This window comes from Rissa tridactyla, chromosome 5, assembly GCF_028500815.1.
Source record: "Rissa tridactyla isolate bRisTri1 chromosome 5, bRisTri1.patW.cur.20221130, whole genome shotgun sequence".
Taxonomy (NCBI): domain Eukaryota; kingdom Metazoa; phylum Chordata; class Aves; order Charadriiformes; family Laridae; genus Rissa; species Rissa tridactyla.
In genome coordinates this window covers 28,744,202-28,761,995 of record NC_071470.1, presented here as the reverse complement: position 1 = coordinate 28,761,995, position 17,794 = coordinate 28,744,202, and the positions used below count along the sequence as shown (strand labels likewise).

The 17,794-nt window shown below is 38.5% G+C and overlaps 1 protein-coding gene across 3 annotated transcripts in view; it reads right to left on the bottom strand.

Annotated features, from left to right (window-relative positions):
* The window catches only part of TBC1D14 (TBC1 domain family member 14), a 76,751-nt gene that overhangs the window by 41,041 nt on the left and 17,916 nt on the right, over positions 1-17,794 (bottom strand). For all 3 annotated transcript variants that reach the window (XM_054202075.1, XM_054202076.1, XM_054202077.1), the window contains exon 3: positions 11,912-12,032. In XM_054202075.1, coding sequence (XP_054058050.1) covers positions 11,912-12,032 — 121 coding nt within the window. The remainder of the gene's footprint in view (positions 1-11,911; positions 12,033-17,794) is intronic.

The following is a 17,794-nucleotide window of genomic DNA, read 5'->3' as shown; positions in this document are numbered from 1 at the left end:
GGATATGGACTTGATGTAAAAACAAAATTTTACATAAACTGTATGTCTGCTCGCTGATCTCTCCCCCTCAATTTTCTATAGCCTCAGCACCATACCCTTCCAAGTAATCTCTCAGCCACTTTTTCTTCTAACATTTCACATTAGTGCTGATGTTGCAGGAAAAAAACGACTTATCTTTCCTATCTAGTCTCAAATAACATGCTCTTCAGCCTGGCTGAAGAGCATGTCAGAACTGTCCCCTTCATTCTCAGTAAGACACAGAAATAAAGAGGACTCTCCACATCATGTCACCTTCATGCTGACACCATTCTGAAATGGCCAAAGCATCAGGTTAACTCTGGGATGCAGGAAAGGAGTCACAGGCATACAGCGTTTTATCTTGCATGTTCTCAAATCAGTTGCAAATACGACCTCAAATACTTGCAATCTTCAAGACAGCATAAAAGCCACCCAGGAATGCCATCTACTTTACAATGCACAACAACTCATTATTATGCCATTCAGATACCCACCACAGCACACAGTTACTATTTTTGTTTGCAAACAGCTGTCTATGTAGGTAAGTATGAGCAGGCTTGTATTTAGCTACGTGACTTCAGTACCTACACTACACTAGTGTGAGAAAAGGTAATTCACTTGATACTTTTAACCATATTCCACTTCCCCCCTCTTTTTTTCAAATTTTTATTCTGCTTCATTATCAAAATTTGTGCATCTCTAAGGATCTCTGACCTTTTAAGTTTTGATACCTGTCTGCCCTTAGAAATGACAGAAAACCAAGGCGGTAAGTCTATTGCATTAAGGCCTTTTTGAGTGTTTTTCTACATCCATGTTTGCTTCTCTGATCCCTGAAATTACCCTTGAAGCAATTACTGGTGCCAATTTCTTACATGTCTAATAAAGGCTTCTTTTGTACTCATACTGGTGCTGCGCTTCATATTATCTTTCATCATCTGTTCAGAGTCGCAGACTCTCATACATTCTGTATCAACATTTAAATTTTCCAGAATATAGTCATCTTTACAACTTAAGGTTGTCTTGAGGAGAAGAGATTCTAGCTTTTTAACACAAATACAAATAAAATACACGAAGGAAGGCAACACACCTTCATAGTCTAGCTTAAAGCAATGACTATTTCCAGGATTTAATATTCATGAAATTGTTTCCACTGAACTTTGTCATGCTAAAGAGACAACTTCTCAATGCAGCAAAAGAAAATTTTTATGTGGAAATTACTCACAGGCACAAAAAAATGTGTAATAACATCATATTGAAAAAAATGAGATCAAATGTCCCCTGCCTGTGATTCTGTGAGAGAAAGGGAGAATGATAACATAAAATTTGAAGAAATATTTTCCCAGTCTTTCTTCAGAAAGACACTTAAGGAAAAAGTACCAGTCTGGCTTTTAAAAATCCTTACATCTGGATCCTCAGGGTTTCTAGTAACACACATACAGTGACTTCATTCATTTTGCAGAGCCAAAGAACATCAGTTTTCTTTGTTGTTGCAAGTGAGCCCAGCAAGAGTTAGCCTTTCAAAACCTCCCCCACTTCTTTAGTTTTAGATGAAGTTTGAGATGTATAAACTGGAAGACAGACAAAGAAAACCTTCAGGTCGGGTTTCTTGGAAGCTTGCTTCTGTTTAACACAAAATTAACATACTGAAGTCTTGCAAAGCTTTCTCAATTGATTTTACATTTTAGCAATGCAAGTTCTAGTCTCCTCTTAGGATAGGCAGTTCCACCACAAGCTAACTCACCTGCCTTTAAGGATTTATCTCCAGCTTTGCTTCACAGTAATGTTTTGCCAAGTGTTTGTGCAATGCAACATTCAAAAGTATACACACCAGTATTTCCGGGCTCACTCTCTACAGACTTCTATTTTCATTCCAAAACCCATGGGAAGAAGAAAAAAATCCAAAAGCCACCCACGTGTTGCTTATCAGCACACAGAGTGCAAGGTTACCACACTGAAAAATTTACTGGCTACAAAGATGTAGGTGTTTCAGTATCTATCTATAAGCACTACAGACACACAAATGCCAGCTACATGTTATGTTCTCATATAACAGCAAATGAGAACAAACTTCCACGAATATATCACGTCTTCTGAATAGTTGTCTTCCCCGGCCTTGAAATTTTGGGGGTAAGAAGAGCTAGAATCCTCAAGAGTCAAGCATTTCTCCATGAAGTTGTGGCATCCTGCATTTAAAAATAATTTTGTGCCATGTGAATTTATATTCCATCTAGAGCTAAGCATCAAGTTGTGCTACAAAGTGACTGCTTCAATTAAGACAGACAAACTTTATGATTGCACTGCACAACTGTACACTTACTGCATTTCCCCTAAAGCATACCACTTGCATTGAAACAGACCCTTCAGTAGAGGCTAGCAGCTGACATTTTTACTGCAATAACAAGTAAAAAAAAAAGCTTATACTTCTATCTATTTAGTATCTTTATTACAGAAAAGAGGTACCTACTCTTAAACACTGCCTGTTAGACCTATTTAGGATCCCTCCAGCTTTTGACCAGAACAATATATGAGGAGTTTTACAGAGTGATAAAGCTAAAATAAAAGCTTTAAAACTGGCAAAGGAGGGGGCAGGAAACCATCTCACTTCCTTTCAAAAAACACTTTGTAGCTTGAAATAACTGTTAAAACTTATACTCAAAGCCCTATCATTTGCTATTAGCCTAATGCTCGGAACATATTCTGTGCTTTCACATGTTCGTAACATAAGGGAAGAAGTTTCAAGAGCATCAAAAACAGCACCTTGGCAGCTAGACTCTGCTAGATTACGATACCTGGGTGAGTCATATTACATTCTTTTATTATTAAAATGCTCAAAAACAATCCTTCTGCCGTAGTATTAAGTTACCCTTTCATTTACTGTGGATGGAAGCTATTACTCTTGCTTTATCTGTTTAAATATGATAGTAGATTTGTTTGAGGCAGGGAATTTTCAAGTCAGGACAAGGGCAACACACTCTTTGCAGAGTAATACAGCCTACTGAATTGCTGAATAATCTATTTAGTACATTTCTTCTTATTGGGGGAAAAAAATAATATATTTTAGGACTTTATCAGTGACAAAACAGGTTTCCTTTCTTTACTTATTTTTATTTACTTTCACAAAAATTAGATGCCCTTTATATATGATTACAATAAAATAAAAATATTTAATTGGATCAGAAGGAAAGACATGAAATAGCAGTGCTTTAAGGCAACTTGCAAGTTTTGGGTTATAATTCTTAAGTGGGAAAATTAGAGTTAAACCTTTATTTCCAGAGACTGCAACAAGAATAGGTTAGGTTTAGACTAACCACAGTTAACTATGCCTTCTTGCACTGCAACTGCACTTTTGTTTCTTTGTTCTTAGGAAAAGGAACTCAGACACACCATGACTGATCTAAATCCTGCTTTCTTGAAGGCTGACAAGTAGAAATGAATCCAGAGGAGGAGAACAAGGGAAGTGAATCATTTACACCCTCAGAATTCTACTGCAGAAGAGAAAAAATTGCACTAAACAGTTTATAGCCTAGAACACTTTAAAGCGTGAAAAAAGTCCACATGCAAACAGCCACCCTGCCACTGACAGCTATAGCCATTAGTCACAATGATTTATCACATGATCTGTCCAAAGAAAACTCAGTACAAGCAAAAGACAACACTTTATCCAAAACTGTAGATCTACCTCCTGCCTGAATTAGCAGCCAGCTTCAACGAGCCACTTCCTCTTCAAAAGGCCCTGAATCGTCCATCTGAATACAGCCTAACACATGGTTAAGGCAAACGCTTCAAAAAGCTCAGTATTTTTAGACAATTGTCACCCATCAGCAGAGGGTGAGAGGAAGCAGAACACATGGTGGCAGCTAGCCACGCTGCACGGCTTCCATCTCGGGTGCTCCTGCACACGGAGCTGCATGAGAACCTCCACACACCAGCAGTGGGGTGACTGTTCACTGGGTTGTGGGTTTTTTCCTGGATAAAATATGCTGCTCTCAACAGCAGCTCTTATCACTGCCTAAAGCATGGCTTGTAGTAATCTCTTTCAGTATTTCTTGCTGGGTGCTGTTGCTCTGCAACCTTTTTCCACCTAATATGTACAAGCCAAAAAACAGGCTTTAAGTAAAGTGATTTTATTAATCAACAAGGATTATAGCTTACAAAAAAAAAAAAAAAGAAAATCAAGTGAAGATCAACTTGAATGGTAAATGACCCAAATCAACTTGCAAAGGTTTTTCTTCAAGTACTATTATAAGCTTAACTATTCATCCTGTAAAAAAACATCGCCTATGAGCCAAGCAATGTATTTGGCTGTTTTGAGAGCTCATTTTCACTTTATCATATGCTGCAGAGTAAGCCTCTTAAGTACAATTGATTTTAATTAACTAGACTGTTGATCCCACACATAGTCATGATCTAATTATTACAGAAAAACCACTGGTAAATCATGTTGATTTATTTCCTGTTAGTGCATCACTCCTAAAAGAAAGCCTGTTTTATCTCCAGCTGATGACAGCCCAGTTGGGAAAGAAAGAAAAAAGTCCACCCCCCCACCAAGAGAGTGCACTATGGCTTTCAGAACACAAAACCTTTTAAGTTTGGGAAGATGACAATCCCTAGGTTAAAAATCATAGCTACTTTTTATTATTAAGGAATTGCCATTAGAAATTTAAAATATTCTGATATAGATTGTCAGCAAATGAGATCATAAAGTATTTAGACGTGAATTATGAGTAAAGATTGTTATCGAAAGGCCTCAAGTGTTATACATGCTGAATTTTACTGGTATTGAAACTCAAAGAAAATGAAGACACTTCATTGAGCTCTTATTGGAATTCATAAAGTTAAACTGAACAGTCTTCACAGGGTCACAGTATATTTGGAGGGGAAAAAATTACTCACTGATTAAAAAAATGGATTTTCATATTACAGAAAGAGACATACACTGCAGAAAAAAAAGTAATTTCATTTAAGCTACTCCTTTGGGTAAGACAACTGTAACATGTGTCTATGATATAGCTAAAATCTGACTTTCCTCTATACACATTTGTCCTGATTTGAGCGACAGGACTAACTTCTCTTCTAATGCTTGGGAAAACTGGACTTTTAGAAAACTCTAGTGTCTGAATTCATGAAAATATTTACTTTATAGCCAGCTAGGCTACGTGGGATTCAAGGTCTCGGTGTTTCCAAGCCTTGCCAGGTGCAGGGATGAAGAGAAGCAAGGCCTGGGCACTTGACCCACGCTGGCCAACAGGATTATTTCATACCATGAACGTCACATTCAATATAAATTAGAAAGTTTGCTGTGCACTCTCTCTCTCCCTTGATGGTAGTGGTCCAGAGAACTCCTTGCCTCGGTGCTAGACCCCTGAGCCCTTCCCTTCCTCCTGAAGCTGTTGTGCTCGCAATGTCCAACATTTGCTGACCACTGCTGGGAGTGCACAGCGTCCTACTGATAGAATTGGCTGAGTATAATCCTCGTATATTTTATATTCATATTGGGATCAATACTAATGTATTTATATATATATATCTCAATACTAATGGTTCTTTAGTATTGTTGTTAATTATTTAGTCTTATTCTATTAAATCTATTTATATTTCAGCCCCTGTGTTTCCTTGTTTTCCCCAATTCCCATTCCCAGGTGGGGAGGGGTCATCGGGTAATAGAATAATTGTATAAATGACAATAAATTGTTATGGATTTTCTCAAACCATAACAATATTATTCTGTTAATACACAAGGTCTTAACTGGCCAGTTGCAAACAAGTTCTGTGAAAACTAGTCACATGAGAGGAGACAACCAAATGATACACTGAGAACAATGTTACATCTTCTCGAATTTTTAAAGGAATTTCTTTTTCAAGAGCATTCACTAACAAAACCACTGGAGGGTAGAGGAAGGAAGTTGCAAAGATACGGCATTTACATCTGCTGTTCTTGCCAATCCTGGAAAGAACTCCTGAAAGGAAGAGTGGCTGCAAAGCCTAGCTCAGTTCTACAGTCTACTGGAAGGGAAGAGAATCTAACTTTGGTTATTACTTTCAGTGAAGTAACTGTCATCTGACTTTTAGTGCATTTTCACACATCAGTTACAAAAGCAACTGACATAACCAGTTCTGCTCAAGCAGGATTCCTAAAGATAATTGATACAAAAAAATGAATCATGCAAACCTCCATTGTACACATACTTCTAGCTTCTCAGACGAGATTACTTGTTCTGACAACTTTTAAGCTTTAAAACATTTACCTGGGTAAAGACTACATATAAAGCCTCTGGTGATGATGCAAAGCAATCCAACCTTAGCCTATGCCAATACTGACTCTTCATTGAAAGAGAAACATTCATGTATACTGTCAGCAGTAAAAGTAGGCCAAACACCGACTTTGCTGGAGTGACTTTAATTCCCACATTGTTAAAATAGATTATGATGCTATGTCTTACATATACTAGTTGAACAAGCGAGTGCTGTTAGAAGCTTTTATAGGATTTAAGAAAAGGTTTATGTGCTCAAAAACCTGTCTGTCCATTCTTTTGGTCAGAGGTCAGACAGAAAAAATGTTACAGCTCCTTAGAAATTGTGTCTGGCCTCAGTTGTATATGTACTTCTTCATCTGTGGTATAGTAACATTCAACTTATGAAAGGCAACTGATGTTTGAGGGTCTCAAGTTTTCATTATTTATTTATTAAATAGCAGGCCAGAAGGAAATAAGAATTGGTATTTCTAAGAACAATTGTTAGCCACTTCACAGTTCAATTACTTTTTTCCCCCCTTTTTCATGCTTTACATAAACAGCTTAAAACTGCATACTATCGTGCAAATTTCTTTCAGTTCCAGATGAGATTATTATGGGGAAAGTATCAGAACAACATACAATATGAATGTATTTAAAGACTATTCCCTTCATATAAGTTTAAAAAAACATGTACACTAACATCCTTATCTTTCAGAAGACTATGTTTGCAATTAACATTGCTCATCTCATTCTGGAAAAAAAAAAAAGGTATCAAAAGATGGAACCATGAACATAACGATGAACTCACTATAGGAGCCTACAGCCATATTCATGGGATAGTCACAGGGCTCTAATTAGTGACCTGGCACAAAGGATTTCTTTGATGTCTGTCCAGAAGCAAAAGCAGCTGATTTGAGAAAGGATTGCTTGGTGGCTCAGTCACCTTAGTTACTGTGCACAAAGAGCTTCATACCAAGCAGGTATGATCAGACAAATTTCCCTAGGTATGTGAAACTTGAGGACAGACACAAACAGAAATTGATAACCATAGCTACTGCTATGGTCAGGCCATTTTGTCGCATCTTAGATAATCCAAAGGACCTCTGATAGTCTAAACAAGTTACATGTAACTTGAATTTTTATTTTTTTTTCAAGACAGAAAACCACAGTCAAGTAAAAATCGCGTTGAAGAATCTATCACCTTTCCTCTCAGTTGCCTTTCAGAATTAACTCTGACCAAAATGTTGCTAACAGAAACACTACTGAAGAGCCTCTGTAGTCAGGCAGATTGATTCTCCTACAAACTATGGGCTAATGAGTATTTTACCACATAGACAATAACATCATAGAATCATAGAATGGTTTGGGTTAGATGGGACCTCAAACATCATCCAGTTCAAAGCCCCCTGCCATGGACAGGGACACCTCCCACTAGACCAGGCTGCTCAAAGCCCCATCCAGCCTGGCCTTGAACACTTCCAGGGATGGGGCACCCACAACCACCCTGGGCAATCTGTTCCAGTGCCTCACCACCCTCACAGGAAAGAATTTCTTTCTTATATCTAATCTAAACCTACCCTCTTTCAGTTTAAAACTGTTGCCCCTCGTCCTATCATTACACTCCCTGATAAAGCATCCCTCCCCATCTTTCCTGTAGGTCCCCTTTAGGTACTGGAAGGCCGCTATAAGGTCTCCCTGGAGCCTTCTCTTCTCCAGGCTGAACAACCCCAACTCTCTCAGCCTGTCCTCATAGCAGAGGTGCTCCAGCCCTCTGATCATCTTCGTGGCCCTCCGCTGGACTCGTTCCAACAGGTCCATGTCCTTCTTGTGATAAGGATTCCAGAGCTGGATGCAGTACCCCAGGTGGGGTCTCACCAGAGCAGAGTAGAGGGGGAGAATCACCTCCCTCGACCTGCAGGCCCTACATCACTGTGAACAGACAATTTTCAGGAAGACCTGGACTCCGTGGTATGAATAAGTTTGGGTTTTTTCCCTTGAAAAGAATCAGTAAGTCAAGCCTGAGCAGACAGAGAATGGAAAGGCTCTTGCTCAATAAACAACCACTGTTTCAAGCACCAGCAGCACCAACAGATGCAGGAACTGGAACACAAGAGACAGGGTCAAGCTCAAGAGGAAGGCACAGTCTACATCTCCACCCTTTCCCAAACTTGAGGCATCTCAAGTAGCAGTCCCTCAGAAGCCTGTCAGTTTTCTGTCACCAGCAAACAGGCATGAAAACCTTTAACAGGGCACTAAGTATCTCTTCAGTACAAATCCAGATGAATACCCAAGAGTGATGAAAAGTTAGTTACAAGGGCACGCCAACGCACAATTCTTTTGTTCATCATGTCAGCAGCACAAAACATTAGAAATAAGTCTGTCAGAGCACTGAATCCTATGAATGAGGTTAGATAATCCTGCACATACAGAAGACAGAAGGAATAAAGTGTACTATGGGAAGGAAGCAATACCCATGATAACTGTGGCCAGCAGCACATGGCAACGTCTAACTATTTCTCATCAAGTTTGCACAAGCCCAGTTGTGTAATATAATCAGAAATTCATGGCATGAAGTGACAGGTGACTGCTGCTACGAATCACTATGTTAGCTCAAGGGAGCAACAGACAGCAGAGTTCAAAATCCTGCTGATTTCTCATGACATCAGAAAAACTGACTCTCCCTTTTCTCCCTCCAGTTTGGTTTTCTTGAAGTGTACAGGAAGGTACACACAACGCTATGTTAAAAGAATACTTAGATTTTTAATTAGTTTCTTCTGTCTAGGTGGCATTTTCCACTCAGACTGTGTGCTGTACACACTTCACCATATGTAGAGCTGACAGAATTCAATTAACAATTATGATGTTGCCATCAATGTTCAGGGCTTTGCAGCTCCCTGCACAGTCCTCAAGCAAGACCCAGCTCCCTTACATGGACTTGTCAGTATGAGTGTTCCATAATGTTTTCCATGTCTCTTTGCATAAGACCGCATGCAAGTTATGAAACACTGGTGATCAAGATATGGAGTCTCGAGCTCCAAAACAGTCATCAACCGTGCATCCCCAAACAATCAACTTCTCAGGGCACCTGGTGTCTCTAGTGGATTTCATATAATGCAAGCGTAACTCCCACTGCACTGAGCTTTAAGGAAGGCCTCAGCACATCTGGAAAGAAAAATAAATTAAAGGAAAAAAAAAGCAGCCCAATTTCAAGTAAAGCATATACAAAGTGCAGACAATTAACAGTCGCCTATAAAAGAAACAGTTTAGGCACCTTTTCAGTGCATACCTCCAAATTCTTCAATACATGAGATAAGGATCTTTCAAGCACCTACTCTTCTGGCCTTGGAAATAAAATACATACCTCAAGGTAGAAAAAGACCCAGAGTATTTATTCTTCTGGCCTAGTACCCTTTTTTCCAGAAAGAAGGAACTGGTGTTGGCCAACAGGCATCATCCCAATAGCCATATGCTGTCAACTCCTCCACTTACACATATGCAAGTTCTTTAGGCACAAATCAAAGCGATAAAAGCATATCTCTAAATGGGCAAAAAACTCTGCAACACAAGTGCCACTTTGTCATTGTCAAAGCAACCTGTGAGGGGTAACCTAAATTGAGACGTGCTTTTGGGTGCTGGTGAGACTGGGTTAATTATTTACAGCATTACCCATGCCTCAGAAATTCTGCATGTCAAAAATAACTTCAGGAAAGCACCAAATAAATTAGGAAAGATTAGTTATTGCTATCCAAGAGGCATTTCAGACTTGCAATCTTGCCAGAAACTCACTAATGGTTCGATGCCATACTACCCAATTCTTTAATAGCTACTTTTTTCTAACAAATTTAATACAACCATTCAAAGTTGTAATGTTCTGGGAACACTGAATACTCATGATGCAAGATAGTTTGGATCTAAAGGAAAAATATTCACACTACCAGCAACAACCACAATACATGATTTACCCACTTATCAAAGAACAGATGACTACAATAAAATACACTATAAAGTGTCAGAGTACTGAGATTATTAAGCCTCTTCAATAGCGTAATCAAAAAACTTTGGTGAACACTTCGGAACTGTTAATTGTATCAAGACAAGCGGCAGATAAAGTCTGAATGGTTGATCATAGTGACAACTTTGAAAAGCTGCTCGAACTTCACTTAAATTAACAGCCTAACTACAGCTAAGAACAGCCACATGACACACGTGCATTTCCAAAGCACTTTACCCTAAATTAAGCTGCACAGTCCTTCAAATCAGCATTCTCATTTCACACACAGCAGCTGGGTTTGAAGTTCTAACTGCATGGTCTCTCTCCATGCAAACCTTCCTATTCCCACAGTGGTTTGGACACGGAAGTGAGAACCAAATGAAATAAAACAAAAGCCCCAAACACATAAAATGCCTATATGCAATCCAAAAATCCTAGATCAAGTGAGTCAGACTGAAAGAGGATGATTTCTTCTCGCTGAAAGAGCAGCTCATAAACTACTGACCATGCAGTCGGATTTCACAAGATTTCTCCCCTTGGGAAGGCAGGTTATTTGATTCACTCGCAATGTGCTTACATTTATCTGCAGTACGACCAGTCCTCTGAAATATTATGTTTTCAACAATGTTATAATGCTATACCTTGAGAAGGGATATGCAGAGCAGGAGGAAAGGGATTTTCACTGTGTTTTTTATTCTCTTAGGGCACAACAAGGAAGGCCTGAAAAGATTTTTGTATAACCTCTTCATCTCCCTCCCCTGCCCCCAGAAACGGCTGCTAAAATTTGACAAATTGTGGATCTAACTACTGGCAAATATAAGCAACAGATATACACATAAAAATCAATGTCAAAACTAGTTAAGCAGCAACGAAGACAAGGAGAAACCTAAATTCTTTGGTGTTTATGATGCTTTTAAACCTTTTCTCTATTCAGGGAACCATTTCAATAAACAATTTCAATACATGACCCCTTTTGAACTATACTGAACAAGAAAAAAAAAAATCACCTTTATTCCATTCACTTATCCTTTACTGTATTATATTGTTCCAACATTTCAAGTCAGTAATCAAATTTTCATCAACACATGGAAAAATCTTAACTCCAAACAGCAAACACTTCAGAAACAAGGAGTGGGTAAAACCAGCATTCCAGCACAAGTTTCTGGCACTCTACCACATTCACTCTATCTTGAAATTATGTATTTTTAATTACTATTTAAGCACAAATAAGCAAGGCCCAGCTGAACACAATTTCCCTTCAAACAGCACGTTATAAGATGGGTCTGACACACAAGGGCCACAAACCAGTGAAAGCTAGAAAAAGATTAAAAAAAAGATTGAAAGATTTTCAAAATAGCTGCTAAGGTTGACTATAAAAACCAAGTACGCATTCATATACTTTGAATCGTCACATGAAATGCTTTATACCAAAGTGGTGTCTGTTTTGATGGAGTACTCAATGTAATAATCATGTAGAACACATTCTTTTGAATAGCACTGCTATAATAGAAGCGAAAAGAAAAATTTCAATGAAGAATCTTCCTTGATACTGTCCAAGAAATGGTGCGCAACTCATCAAACAAAAAGGCTTCACAGTCATATACACCGATCAAACACTTAACTGGCTTCTACATTTACCACTAACCCTAACGGAGAATTAAACAAGTACCTTTTGTATTTTCTTTGGATCTTTCTGTGAGTTTTCTCTGAGGGGTACTTTTCCAAACAACTTCCATCCCACATCATTTTGTTTTTCAAATCTTGCACTTTGCTTTCTGGTAAACAAATTCCTATTAAAAAAAAAGTTTGATTAAAAAAAGGTTGATTAATTATAGTAAACAGAAAGAAGAATTTACTAATTGCTTATGTATCCCAATCACACATTCCAACTCCTCTTGTGGTTGTGCTGGCAGGCACTGTTTCCTACCCTCATTGACACATTATGCAGTATTTATCACCGTGCTAGACAATGGACTTAGGTTAAGTAAGAATTTTTAGTAGATAAAAAAAAGTTTATTTGTAACTTTCTAGAAGTAGCCTTCTGTTTTAGCCTCCCTCTAGATCATTCAGGCTCAAAGTCAGGCTAAGACACTGTATCTCTTGCTGTATAAACATTTTCCACCCACCTGTTACAACACACTACTACCAAAAATAACAAAAAAATTTGCAGACATCATAGTTTTTTTGCTGTATTTGATCTGCTTTCATAAAAGATTATTTTTTCTGAATAACCTTAAAAGCAGCTATGAAAACACATTAATTCTGAAGTCTCTCTGAAATGTCTCAAATTAACCAGCTTAAACACTGAAGTAATAGTCATAAAGTTAGACAAAGCCACTGAAAGTTGAATTATTTTTATTGCTATTGCTAGCTTTTAATCATAAAGCAATATGCCAGACTTGCATCTTCTCACCACAACTATGTTTTTTCAAAACTGGACATACAGTACAGACCAGTCTTCATGCTTTTGGCAGCACTCAGACCCTCCAAGAGCACAACAGACATTCTACACCCATGGCATGCTTGGATTATTAAAATAACAGATTTTTTTTTGCCCTACTGTCTATTTCAGCGAATATTCCAATATGTCCAGGTTAGCTCAATTATTTACACACGTTCTGGTAGGTTTTTTTGGGAACTTGACTATAGGCTTTCGCTCCCTCATTTAAAAGAAAAAAATACCAATTCCACTGAGACAAAAGTATTTTTGCTACTTCCATCAGCAGGCAGCTATAGCACCTTCACACCACGGATGCTTCCAGTCTGGCATTACTGCTTTTCCTTACTTACAGTTACTACCTTAATGCCCAGTGGGTTGACCCAGCAAGTACCGATTGTTTCTTATTCATAAAGTGTGGCAGTTTGGGAAATAAAACTATATTGAACTTCATGTTCTAAAAGGGCTGAATACACATCTGCAAGAGGAAAAACATGGACACAAAAAAGTTGTTTTTCCTGGCTGCTTTGGATCAGCTGACATGAACAATATCATAAATACACCAACAGAGATAGTATTGCTTGGAGTACAGGATAAATCTTTAATACAAGGAAAAGAAATGGAGGCACAAATGTCACCGTGCACTGGAATGTATTATAAGGTAAGGGTGCACTGCCATCCTTAAATATGCATATATTTACACAAATGATCACATGCTTCTATATCACAAGGGTACAGTTACCTTGAAACTCAAACCAGGAACAGATTATCATATTAAAAGATAAGAACAAGGTGTTTAGGTACGCAAATCACACAAGTCAGTAACAAGTGCTGTCAAAGCTAAGCAGTAACTATACTTCTACAAACCCCTTTCAGCTTTCCCCTATCCCACACAAAATAAAACATAGTATATAAAGATGTAGGGGAAACAACTGTAGGGAAAACACTAAAGAAGAACAGCATGGAAAACACGGAAGCATACTGCTGTGTTTTCCCTCTTTCCACTTTTTTCAAAGGAGGAACTTATAATACTACAGGTAAACTACTGGATCAAAATCAAAGATTTGCTTTGTCTCTACAACTGGCATACTCCATTTCAGTGTTATCAAGGTCTCCTGTAGCTCATCATTACAGCTGTAATGCTACTTAGAGATTTATAAGCTAACTACAGCATTAATCAACAATTTGACTACACTGCTACCACTACAACTGCTAGTGTTTGGAAAAAGAGACAATAAAAGCAACTTCCAAGAAAGGTATCTCAGTTGAAATTGCTTTCTTTTCACCAGCAACTCCTTCACCTTGGCAATAAGAAGAATCCATTCTGTTTGTGTGTTTAGTACCCTGAAAGGCTTCCGCATGTAATTATCTTCTTACCCCTGCCCAAATGCATAACATGTATGTAAGACAGCTGAGATGATGGATTTATAGGATCCTTTGAGACAGCAACCAGGGAAATAAACACAAAGAGAGACAGATATTAAGTTATGTTTTTTATATATATACAATTAGTTAATTTAAAATTGAGAAATACCAAGCAAGTTCTAAAATATATCTAAGACTAAAAAGGAAAATATAACAGGAGTAACATCACCAAAACCACTGCAGGTAAATAGGATACACAGTGCAACACTAGCCAGCTGCCCTTGCAAAAGGTTTTGCTTCGGGTTGTTTCTACTTCAGAAGCAAGGAAACTAAATTCCATACCACAAACTGTCTTTAGAGAAAACAAGAACTTCTAGCATCAGGGACACCTGATGATCAGAGCCCCAACAAAGAGGCACACCTGTGTGACAGTTCTGTGCACATTCAAATCCTCTTTTGCAAGTAAAAGGCTTTCACCACAGTTGATTAGTGCTGCAGTAACATGAAAATTAAAGGACTAACAGGCAATTTTCTCTGCCTATCTATCCACACCAGAGGTTGCTACAACAGGTATATATACATGCAACAATCCCCCCAATCTCCTCTGATGGATTTTAAGAGCAGCAGTAGGTCTTTATCCTCGCAGCAAAATAAAGATGAACTGGAATGATAAAGTATAATAGCTCTCTACTGCTAGTGCCTGCGTGAGATGAGCTAAACCTGAAAAGTCAATCTCACATACTTGCTTTCATTCAATTCCACAAGCCTAACTATCTGTTTTCCCTTTAGAGGGAGCATCATAGTAAGTAATCTGTTCTACAGACTATCTAGCAGATGGCACAGCACTTGCTCAGTTCTGTCTGCAGGATTTCCACTGCACGTTCTAGGGCACCCGGCTTCTCTTCCTCTCGGTGCATTATGTCAGGGACTTCTGGATTGCCTTTTCTTTCCTTTTTTAATTTAAAAAAATACATTGAACTGAAAGCACCAGGCATGGTAAATATAAAATTCCCATTCTGTGCAGCACAACTTCCTCTCCTTTTCCTCTTTTTCTCTGCTCTCTGTCTGTGCCTAAGTTCTGGTGTTTTGCTGGTGTCCACACTCTTTATGCACCCCAAAAAGTCTCAAAATTCCCAAAAGGTGTAACATAATCAGAAGCCAGAAACTGGCACAATCAGATATAGAACCATAAACATAACCTGCTCTTGCTTTGACTGAGGACACACAACATTGTTAAACCCTGATATCTACCCCAGACTGGAACAAGCCAAAAGTAAACCACATGACAGCTGGGCTTGCATGGGAGAAGCAGAAGAGATGCTGCTCCCTGTGCACCTAAATTTTAGAAAACTTAAGGAAAAAGAATAAAATACTATGGAATGTTCTCTGGTTCAATTTCTGCAGAGCTTTGCAATAAATCAGGACAACACCACGGGGTCCCGATAAAGCCCCTGCTTGAGACTTCTGGACTGAAAGCAGATCCTTAAAATGTGCAACTCCCTTAGAAGGAAGTAATGATTTCTGCCATATACATATCTATCAGAGCAAATAATTCATAGCAAAAGCTTTCATTTTTCTGCTGCCACAGCACAAAGAGGAGTTCCTTTCCTCCCATACTTACACAGCTCCCTAGGATTTTCAAAAAAAAAAAAATACTAAGCAGTCTCACTTCTGAGCAAATATAATTCACCAAAAATTTCCACTTTAAAGGTAACTTAAGAAGATTTTACCTAATGGAAAAATAGAGGTTAGTAAGGAGCAAAAATTCTCTATTTGAAAAAAACAGGTTTTCACTCCAAAAACAAGCTCAGAAATCCTAGGGTAAAAAGATCTCAAAGTTTAATTACAAGTGTTTTAAGATATAAAAATTAATTTCAGATCTTGAATGTAAAAAGGGTTGACATGCCTGTAAAGAAGATATCATAGGCTGGTCATTATCTCAGTCTCATTGTCCTCCTCACACCCATTAGAGCACATCACGCTCATTTATAATAGGGATATTAACAGGAATATCTAACATGATACATCATGTTTGCAATATCATAACGTGGAGCCATTAAAGTGTCATGGGTTACATTTCATATCGAACATGTTAACTATTTTACACTAAGCGTCTGCAGCTGCTTATTTTAGGAAAACCAAGCACACAAGTTAAATTGAGATCACGTTTCAAACAGAAAATTACTTTTGCACAGTCCCCTAAAAACAAAATTTGGCACTGAACAGCTGTTTAACCTTGTTATTTTAATTGAGCTGTGGAGAGGAGTTACCTGCCTGAAGAGAAATTAATTCTAACTCCAGAGTTAATGCCTACACCCATACAAACAGCATCCTGTGATACAGGAGAGAAATCTAACAACCTTTTGCTTGAACATACACAGTATTGCACCATTATTGTATACTTATCTACCCAACTGCCTTTTTTGTGGGGAAAGGAGGAAGTTAACACTAACAGATAGGTTCAACAGTGTCAGGAAAACTTAATCTTTTTTTTTTTTTTAATATAACTTCAGAACCACTTCATTTCAGTTCTATAAGCGCTATAAGACAAGCTTACTGAACAGTTGCACATACTGCACATTCATATATTGCCAGTATTTATGAAGCCTTGTGTGCTGTCATGGTCAGGCTGAAGCCTCAATCAAGTAAAAAAAAAAAATTAGAACCACATCAACAAAAAGCAATCAAACCAAATCTACCCACATAGTACCTATTACAGCTTTTTCCAGCTTATGCTTTTAAACAAAGTCCTACATCAGCACCAAAGCAGAAAGTTTATCTAGTTTAGCTCAATTCTCTTTCTAAAAAGACAGGAAGTCTGTAACACAACTGTCAGCAACTACTGCCACGCGATGAGTTCATAGCAGTGCTCCACAAGCGTTCCAGTATTCATTTCTTCACACTTCAGCTGTAGCTTGTCCCAGGCAAGGTTAGCCCCTTATGTGAAGTCACCTCTTAAAAGGTCATCCCTCCGCAACATTCCCCCCAGTTCAGTATACAAACCCATCCACTAAAAGGAGCAGAGACAGTGCTGCCATGGTTTCTGTTACCAATTTAGTCCAGAACTTAAAGTCAGCTGTAAACCTCCTCCTTGAAAAGTCTCAAAGTCTCCTCTAGCCAGGCAGGCTCAATACTGTGCCCCTTGAGATACCTCTGAAGTTCAGTACCACTGGAGTCAAGGAACTGTATCTCCGGCACATCTCAGTCCAACAACAGGAAAAAAGGATGGGCTCCAACACCGTCGCTGTCAGAGGGTGGAGTCAAGCAAGGTGGACACACATACACCCACCGACGCCTGTTGGTGCACACACACCCTCTACACCTGGACATCCACGCAACGCTACGGCATTTTTTTTTCCTCCAGACCTCCCAAGATATACCAGCTGCCTGAAATAAAAGGGTATAGGAGCTTAGGACGTATGAGTTTTCATGATAAGGGTATTTGGGTTCTCCAGAAAATCTAACAATGAAGATTTTTAACTATTTTGATGTTCCTATTTTGACATGGCTCCTTACACGAAGTTCCAAAGACCACAATCTGTGAACTACCAGCATGGAATGATAGCTGCGAGCAAAACAAAAGTGAGATGGCACATGCTGCTCTGTGGTAGACTACTTCAATGCCGACCCAGCATAGGGATTATATTTGCAAATAAATGGGTTCCTTACTTTTAAAGGGACAGTTACTGTAAAGAAACAAGCATAAGAATTAACTAGAAACTGACAAAACTTGTGCACAGACTGATTCAC